The sequence below is a fragment of the Talpa occidentalis genome, unplaced genomic scaffold (genome assembly GCF_014898055.3).
Source record: "Talpa occidentalis isolate TD23 unplaced genomic scaffold, MPIMG_talOcc4v2.1 talOcc4.10, whole genome shotgun sequence".
In the NCBI taxonomy this organism is placed as follows: Eukaryota; Metazoa; Chordata; class Mammalia; order Eulipotyphla; family Talpidae; genus Talpa; species Talpa occidentalis.
This window is the reverse complement of record NW_023600993.1, coordinates 32,538,955-32,548,548: the sequence shown is the minus strand read 5'-3', so window position 1 is coordinate 32,548,548 and position 9,594 is coordinate 32,538,955. Positions and strand designations below refer to the sequence as shown.

Genomic DNA, 9,594 nt, shown 5'->3' with positions numbered 1-9,594 from the left:
ATAAAAATCTTAAAAAATAATAAGAATATTCAAAACAGGTGTGACATGCCATAATGTTGCCTGGGAGTACAGAGCCATAAACTAAAAAAAAAAAATCTTAGGTAAGGAACTAGGCACATTAAAAGATAAAGTGATTTATTACCTTTTGTTAAAGATATTTCATTTACATAAAGAGCTGGCTGAAATTAGGTTTTAAGTTTTAAAACATACAAAATTTTACCCATTTGTAGTTGCATTTAGTAATTATCTAACATTCAGGAGTGTTAAGATTCAAGTGACTCTTCAGAGAACTAAGCAAAGCTCTGCTTTTCAGGGGTGAAGATAAAATGCCCAAACATGGACCTCTAGTAAAGACTGTGGGGCGCAGACACACACTACTACTGTGTACGTATTTCAACATCTTCAAGAGCGTCAGTGTTAGGCTGAAATTTCAAAAGACTGATGTGGAAGTTAATGCAATTGACTTAACGTGTTTGATTCATGGGCCCAATGCATCTTCTTTAGGCAGTTTTCTGCATCTAACCTAAAATACAGCAGAGAGTTCCTGATCTGCTGTTGATGGGGATATAGAGCTGGTTCTTTCCAATTTCTCAGTAGGAAGGAAGGGGATGTATTTGCCCAGGTAAGTGATCACATGCCTGTGGAAAAAGTGGCGCAGGTACTTCCGGAATCTCTCTCCAACAAAGGCGTAGATCACTGGGTTGACGCAGCAGTGAGTGTGGGCGATCACCTCCGTCACCTGTATGGCCAGGTCCAGCTGCTTGTTTTGCTCACAGTTGTCCTTCAAGAAGATGTCTTGGTAAGTGGAAAGTAGGAGAATCAGATTGTAGGGGGTCCAGAAAATAAAAAAGACCATCATGATGACAAAAATGAGCCTGATGGCCTTGTACTTTTTTTTACTGGGGCATCTCAATAGTGTTTTAATGATCCCTGTGTAGCAGACAACCATAATGAGCAGAGGTAAAACAAGACCCAAGATATTCATTCTCAGAGCCTGCAAACGCTTCCAGGTAACTTGCTGACCCATTGGGTAAATAGTGATGCAGCTAGTCTCTTCAAATTCCTTTACGGACCTATAGAAGATAAATTCAGGGAGGGCTGCTAGCCCTGCCAGGCCCCAGGTGATGAAACTGGTTATGATACCAAAAAGGACAGTGCGGGCTCGAAGGGCAAGCACAGCGTGGACAATGGCCAGATAGCGGTCTATGGTCAGCAGGATGATGAAAAAGATCTCACCGTATAAGCCCATGTAATAAAGTCCTGAGAGGAACTTACACATGCCATTGCCAAAAACCCATGTATGCCACGCAACATAGTGAACCCAGAATGGCAGAGTGAATAGAATGAGCAAGTCCGAAACTGCCAAATTGAGCAGATAGATATTGGACATGATGCGGAGCCTCCTGTATTTTGTGAGGATCACCACCACTATCACGTTGCCCAGCAGACCCACCACAAACACGAGGGAGTACAGTGGGGGCAGGAACTGGGCCCCCAGCTCCTTGATGCTGACTTTTTCACACGGCATTGAATTCTCATAGTCATATGAGGTTGTGGACTCCATTGTTTCTGTGTCTATGACAGAAGAAAGAAAAAACAACCCCACAATTAGGCATGATCACCCTTAGTGAACCCGTTGATTTATTCATTTACACAACAAATCAATATGTGATAAAAGACTATACATTTAGAGATTCTTCGGCATGTATATCAGAAGACATACCAGCCAGGTTAGGGGGAGAGGAGTAGAAAAAAAAAATCTGAAGCTCTGCAAGTCAACATGACCCACTATGGGAAAAGAAATAGAAATGCTGTAAATGGCGGTGAAGAACAGGGATGTTGATTTTGAAAGCATTTGAAGGGAATAATACAAAATGAAAAAGAAAACAGGCTGGATATATTATAGCAATAATTATTATCACTGTATCTTTTAAGACAGTTTGCAGTTTACATTTTATATATGACTCTCAAAGTAATTATTGTGCTTATTTAAAAACCAAATAATTTAATAAATGCCCTTCTCCACGACCCCATACCAATGTGCTATTCACCATGGCTAAGGAGAGAACTGAACCTTGAAGAAATTTAGTAATTTGTCCCAAATCCTCTGACAAATAAGTTCAAGAGTTTAGGCACACTCTTTAGAATCTATGTTCAATTTCTCATCGCTAGATCAAATGCAGTGATTTTTAAATTTAATTACAATAATTACAATTTAAGCAGCATTAACCTAGGTTCCTTCCCATTTCCTGCTCCTAATGCTGAGATAAGCCAGTTAACAACAAGTACCTTAGAGTTTCTTCTTCTTAAAGGGGCTGAGCAGGAGTAGGCCAGTGTGATTCTTACTAGGTCTGATATTTTTGGAGCAGAATCTCTAGGACGAGTGTCTGCTTGCCTAAAGATCAGATTTCACTGGAGACAAAGCAATGACAGACATGGAAGGTGTAGGGTAAATGGCTTGACCAGGCTTTTTGTGGCCCCGGCCTCTGGCTATCACCTGCGGCCTTGATGGTGTTAATGCAGAAGGTGCTTGGTGCTAGTTTGTGCAGGGTACGTGTGCCTGATTGTGGAGCGTGGTGTGGGCATGTGTGAGTGTGCACAGCTGAGCCTGGAGGCCAGGGCCAGGGGAGCAGCATCACTAAGAGACTGAGGACAGCTCCGCGAGGGTGGCTAGGAGAGGATGAGCGGCACAACTACAGAAGAGGTGCGACCACGCGAGAACACGAGAGAGAGTCAGAGGAAAAGTGTAAAGATTCGTGAGGGGCTGGGAGGCCTTGTTGCTGGCCTGCCTCCCAGCATACCCCTGCCCGCCTGCGCCTGCCTCCTTGCACGCCAGCCTCCCAGCCTGGTGTGCCTCTGTCCCTGGTTCCCTAAGAGAGCACTAAAGCCTGAAATATCCATCGAGGGCTCCTGACTCTCCTTATCCATCTGCTGAATCCATTGTGAGCCTGCCCTGTGCAAGCTGGCCCTGGAGAGGGCCACGGAAGGCAGTTCACCCTGAGCACCTTCCTCAGGTCCATCCTGCTGACTTTCTCCTCTCTAAGGAAGGGACAAGTAGAAGAACATGAATATGTGAGTCAGTGGACATTTCCCAAGGTAAGTCTTAGTAATGCAATAACTGGCAACAGTGGTAAGGAATTGCCTCTGCTTCTTAATAGAATACTGAGAGCCAGAGGGCAGCATTTTTTTGGGGTCCCGTAATGCAAGTGAGAGTAGAGATGGGGGATGCAGGAGCCACTTCTAGACCTCCCACCAGCTGTAGGACTTAAAGTAACCTTTAATTCTAAGCCTCATTTCCTCATATCCAAAATAAGAATCATGATACCACTTAGTGTGGTGAGAATCAAATGAGAGTGTATATGAAATCACATTTTTAACTTAAAAAAAAAACCTGTAAAATTGCTAAGGAGTAAAAGAGAAGGAAAAGCAACAAGAAGCTATGTCATGAAATTAGGGAAAATTAGGGTCTTTGGGAGAGAACTTAGGGTCTGTTGTCAAGTCTCTGTCTCTGTCCTGGTACATCACCCACCAACTGGTGACACAGTGGGGCTTTTAAGATGAAAAATGGAATTGGGGAAAAAACTGATTTGTATGATCTTATCAATATTCTTCTTCCTAGGGGCATTATCCACAGCAGTTGAGGCTGACCATTAAATTGGTTAATGATTTTAAATTGCTTAACTGAAAAGCACCATAGGTTTAATAACCATCCCCTCATCCTTGACCTTGAAATATCATCTTTGTCATATTCTTTATAATTCCTATTCCATTTGTCTGCTTTATATTTCACTTCATTAATTTCTTATATCTATGCCAGAAACAATTTTAATCATGTCAGGAGACATTGGGAGATAGTGGATGAGAGAGAGAGAGAATTCCTGGCAAACTGAAGACAATTAGGAGGCAGGGAGCACCATGTGGGTCAGCTCCCTGGCCAGGGATTGAACTCAGGCCATAGCGTTGATAGCACTGAGGCTTAACCCCTAGGCCATCAGGGAGGCCTTACCACCACTTCTTTTCACAAAGAACCCCTGGTAGTCAAAAGAAAAAGCCTCTGGTACAGCAGTATCCAATAAAACATTCTCTCCACGTGGCATCTTCTGCATCTGTGCTGGGCAATAAAGTGGCCACAGCCACATGGATGTTGAGGACTTGAAATGTGATAGTGCAATTGAGGGAGTGAACTTTGCATTTTATTTAAATGACTGAAAAGTAGCCATGTTGGGCAGTGCAGTACCAGTGCCCAGTCTATTGCCAGGCAAGTGACAGCTGCTTAATAAATACCTCTTAACTGGACAGAAGAATGGAGCAGAATAACTTTTACTCTACTTTCCTCAGACTATACTCAGACTATAATTTTACTGACTATACATTTTAAATTGTCTATCTGCATTTTCTGAGAATTAGTAGTACCCTGGAGTTGGCAGAACTCGGAAGGTTTTGTGTAAAAGACAAGTCTTCAGAATCATCTTAGTTCCTTTTTGTTGTTCTCCAGAATTTGTATATCTTTGGACAAAATTTTTCTAATCTTTTAATTACAGGATTAGACTAGGAAATGATTTAGCTCCCTCTGAAACAGAAAAATCTATGATGGCATAGCTTTTCCAGTAGAGGGTGTGTTACATGAGTCTCCAGAGAGCAGAAATTTGATGGTATTGAAGAAAATTATATTGTCACACATGGAGAATTGTCTGAGGACTGCTGAGTTGTATGAGAACAGAATGGGCTTCCCTGTCAGCCAGTGAAGACCCTCTCTGGAAATACACCAGAACCTCTTAAGGTTGAAATCATTGATTTTTTTATGTGACCTGCTTCCCAGCTGCAGACAGCATTTGCCTTTTAGGGCAGCATATGGGCTGCCTCAGGTGCCAATCATTGTTATTAGTTACTAGACCAAAGGTTTTATACCCAACTGGTAGAGTGTGGTTAGTTCACCCTAAATGACTTGGTTTCATCCAGCTGCCAGGTGATTTTGGATATTTTTGTCAACTTCCTTGCCTGAATATACATTTACTTTTAATAGTTCAACAGCAAGTGTTCCTGATTTTTAATATTTGTAAAAAGGTGACATGTTATTCAGTTGAAAGTGATGACCACAAAGAATGTTTTCATGGGGGGAGGGAGGTGTTCAGAGTAACCAGCTGTTCAGCTTTCTGGCCCCTGCCTGGTGTGTCCAAATCTGCCCTGCCAGGGAACAAGGACTTCTGCCTCCTTCCTAGGTACCATGTTTGTTATAATTGATACCACACTTGCCTATCATTTTGTATTCTGTTAGTCTAAATTTTATAACCTACACCTAGTTCCATGGGATTAAAAATTATTTGAAAATATGATTCATAACTACTTCAGTATGCTCTATAGATATTCACAGGTATTTAATCATTGTTTTATTATTGTGTTTCAGTTGTTCCCAATTTGCATTTTTATAAATAACACTGCAATGAAAATCTTTCAATGCATCTTTTTACTACTCCTTAAAGTAGATTCCCAAAAGCACAATTTCTGTCTGTAATCATATTTCTAAGCCTCTTGATGCATTTTGCCAAATTGCTTCCAGAAAGTGTGCAACAATATGTAGATGCTTGGCACTAGTAGGTGATGGTATCAGTCCCGACAAGCATCCATTGACACAGAGAAGATCTAAAAATTATTTGGCCAATTAGATGGGCAAAGGATGCCTTTTTTGTTTTAACTGACTTTTATTTAATTATTGTGGATTTTTAAAAATGTAACTATCAGTTATTCGTATTTCCTTTTCTGTGAATTATTTGTGTGACCTTTGCTGACTTCATTCTTCTGACTACATCTGCTCATTTCTTATTGAAGCATACAGTTCTCCCTGGGAAATAACTCAGCTTGCACAGTTCAATGTAATTGTCACCACCTTTGAAAAGAGCCGCAGATAAATTCCAATGCCTGTTGCTTCCATGTACCAAAGACCTTGTATTCCCACTGCTCTCTCTTGAAACACCTGTCAAACAACAGTTCATTTCCATCCCCAACAAATCCAAGGTTTCCCAGATGATTAAGTAAGGCTCTCTACCCTTTAATCCAGATCCAGGAAAAGCAAATAGTCCAGACAAAAAAGATGCCAAATCTCAATTGATTCACTCTACAACCCGAGTTAGAATGGATTTTCATACAAATTTGAAATATATAGGTACACAAACGAATATATAATTGTATGTACATGCATAAATGTCACTTATATTTTTACTTGTTCTTACAAGCTATGTCAATAAACAAGAAAACTAAAAAAAATGCAACCCTTTCAGAGGGGCCCTGTTCTCAATAGTTGAGAAGCTGTGAAAGAAAGGAAGTGTAAGTATGAAGTATAAGAAGGCTACATGTGGTCTGATTGTGGTCTGAGTAGGAGGAAGGAGGGAAAATGGGAGAAAGCAAGACAAAAGTGGACAGATTTTGCAGTGAACTCTCCCACTCTGGCCCACACTACCTGTGATATTGCCGTGGTCCATCCTGCCCCTCCTTCCTCGATCCAAAAGCGCTCCTGCAAGGTATTGCTTCTGCTTGTCTAGCTTCCCTTTTCCTAGAAACCTGACACACTCCTTGGAAATCTCTTCTTCACAAATCAGTCTGTTGTATTTAATGCATTCTCACCCAGATGAGAACAAAAAGAAGTACCTGCTAGTTTAGTAAAGTTCTTGCATCCAGTGATGGTTTAGGTCTCGCCCCTTAAGAAACAGAGATACTATCTGATCAGAGTATCAGTAAGCTAGGAAACAGCAAAAACTTCCCCTTTTAAACTGGCTAGTTTATCAGCTTTTCTTCAGGCAAACATTGAATTTGGTGCAGTTATGTTTTATTGAGATCACACACTGAAGTTGAGTAATCCTTGAGATGAACGCTGCTGATACTCAGCAGTGTTTTTCATTCCCTTGTCACTTTTTTGGGGGAGTGGTGGGGTAGATAGAGGGTTTATTCTTTTTTCCCGTCAAATTTTATTTGTTTGTCAGTGGTTTATATAACTATATCACTCAGAGTGCATTTTCACGCCCACCTAGGTGCAGATTTCACCTCTTCCTATCTGCTTCCCTAGGCCCTCCTCTGGGGCTGGGGGGTAGCTCTTGAATGATTCTTTTTTTTTAAGATTTATTTATTTATACAAGAACATGGGTACAGGCCAGATGTGCAGGAGGGTGAGGGGATTCACCAGACACAGAGCGGGGAACAGAACAGACAGACTGACGAAATAGACTGCTGAGAGCAGCGGGTGAGACAGGAGAGGTCTGCTGCACCATGACTCTTGATAAATATTGCTTTGACCCATGGGGATGTGGAATTTAAAAAAATCAATTTCCCTGTGAAGGAAGGATGACCATTTGGGGCTAAACTAGTTTTTCTACAGTGCTCAGTAGCAGTCATTGGCAAGCACCTTGCACAGGTTTTGACAATCCAAGAAGACCTGAGCTTAATTTCAGTTGAAGCACCCACAGCTGCATGATCTTGGGTCCATCTAATCCTGCTGGACCTCAGCTTTCTCATTTGTAAAGTGGAAACAATAATAACTACATTAAGGGGGTTGGCATGAAACCAGCGAAGATAAACATGGGGGAAAGTGCTATAGAATATATAGGGCATGGCAGAGCTGAATGCTTGCTCTATGGCAGAGCCGAATGCTTGCTCTATGGGCTGATGTGTTCAGGGGACCTAGCATGATGCTGGGCACAGAGCAGGCATTCACCTAATATTTGTGGGAAGTGCTTTGACCATGTATGGTGCCATCTAGATAAACCAGTTAAGTGGGCAAGTTCAAGAAATTCACCATGTGTTTATTGAATGTCTGCTATGTATGTAGGAATGTACTGTATGTTTCAAGTGATAAAGTAAAGACAGGAAGAAAGGACTGAGACTCTGTTGGGAGGGTTCATGGGCATCCTGGGGGGCCCAGTTTGGGGAGATTGACAATCGGTATCAGAATCAGGGTGGGGGTGCTCAGAAGAACTTGTCAGAGAAGAGCTGAAGTGGATGTATCTGGTCTGAAAAAGAAGATAAAAAGTCCTTGGGTGTTTTGTGTTATTGTAGAGTTGACCTTTCCCAGAGCTCTTTGAGCCCAGGATGGGAGGGTTACAACAGAGGGGGTGGGGGCACTCTAGGAAACTGCTGATGGAGCTGGTGAAGCAGAGCCTGTGAGGCCTTTACATGCTGTGCAGCTCCCCAAGGCTGGAGGCCAGACTTCCCTCTCACCACTGCCCCTCTGCCTGCCCACCGTCCGCACTGGGTAAATGCTGATTGAACAAATGAAGGAATGAAGGCTCATCACTGCTATAATAAAATTTTTATTTGAGGGCCTCCCCTGGTGGTGCAGCGGTTGAGCGCTGGGCTGCAAAGCTGCCGGCAGCCTCTGCAGCACCGGTTTGATCCCCGGCCACCAGCGAGGATCCCACATGGTGCGACAGACTTCTCCTGCCGCGCCTGCTGCTCCCCTCAGCAGTGTATTTCATCAGTCTGCCTGTTCTGTTCTCCACTCTGGCTCTGGTGAATTCTCTCACCCTCCCACACTTCTGACTGTGCTTGTGTAACAGTGCTTGTATAAATAAATAAATAAATCTTTAAAAATTTTTTTTTTATTTGAGAATGCGGACAACTTTTCCCACCAGAGGTTAGATTAGAAAATGCCAGAGCCTCACCCAACTCTGGGATTTCCAGTTGCATTTTTGGGGCTCTCTGCCACAAATCCCCCTCTCAAGCCAGAGCCTCACAAAGCCTTCTGGTCATATTTCTATCAAACCTGGCAAGTGGTTGTGTTGATCCTTATAGAAAACAACCCTCATTTTTACTTTTTTCTAAAGTGTCTTAATCCATAATCTCACCATCGGTCTGGACTGACTGACCAGAGCCCAGAGCCCACCGTGCTCCCCTATGGCCTTGCATCCCATGGAGCACATACCAGAGTGACTGCTGGGTGAACTCTTCCCCCTCAACCACCCCAACCTTCTGCCTCCAACCTAGAATCACCACCTTCTAAGATCTCTTCATTCTGGCTTTCCTTTATCACTGTCACCGGCCCTGAGTTTGTTTCATAAAGAAATGACATTCCTTGGTTATTCTGATCATCTCTGGGGAATGCCAAGCCTGCAGGTCAGGGTGAGGACTGAGAGAAGAGGCTTTGACTAGTCCTCTGACTGGGTAAAGTCCATGTGGGGGACTCCATGCGCGGACACCTAGCTCCCACCTTCCACTTTGTGGGAAGTGAAGTGACTTTTGAATTGGTGAAATTTGGAGAGAATAGCTGGGAAGGTTTGGTTTAGTTCTGCCCTTTTTTCCCTTGAGGAAGAACTGCCTGCAGGTCTTGGTGTTGCCTTTATCTCAGTCAGTAAATCTATCTAGTTCTATGGTTTAGTGAACAGGCCCATTCTTGGCCCCCAATTTCCTTAACTGGGCATAAAGCCATGTAGTGAAGGGAGTGGGGGAGAAGGAGCTTTTATTCTTCAGATGTTAGCACCAGAAAATTAAACAATTCACAAATGCTACAGGAGTTTAGAGGGGCCGTGGTGACTCTGGGAGGTCTCCGGCTGAGTCTCCACACGTGAGGATTTCTCCTAGATGTTTTTTGATGTCAGGAGCCTTAGTTTC

The 9,594-nt window shown here is 42.8% G+C and overlaps 1 protein-coding gene across 2 annotated transcripts; it reads right to left on the bottom strand.

Annotated features, from left to right (window-relative positions):
* Positions 1 to 225: 225 nt before the first annotated feature.
* Positions 226 to 6,669, bottom strand: CCR3 (C-C motif chemokine receptor 3). Of its 2 annotated transcripts, none has more exons than XM_037520271.2 (2): positions 6,643 to 6,669; positions 226 to 1,575 (listed from the first exon to the last, which is right to left on the bottom strand). In XM_037520271.2, the coding sequence occupies exon 2, from the start codon at positions 1,562 to 1,564 to the stop codon at positions 524 to 526; it is 1,041 nt and encodes a 346-aa protein (XP_037376168.1). In that variant the 5' UTR covers positions 1,565 to 1,575; positions 6,643 to 6,669; the 3' UTR covers positions 226 to 523. The 2 variants fall into 2 exon arrangements, with proteins under 2 accessions (XP_037376168.1, XP_037376159.1); XM_037520262.2 differs by having other exon boundaries at positions 6,455 to 6,666.
* Between the last annotated feature and the right edge of the window lie 2,925 nt (positions 6,670 to 9,594).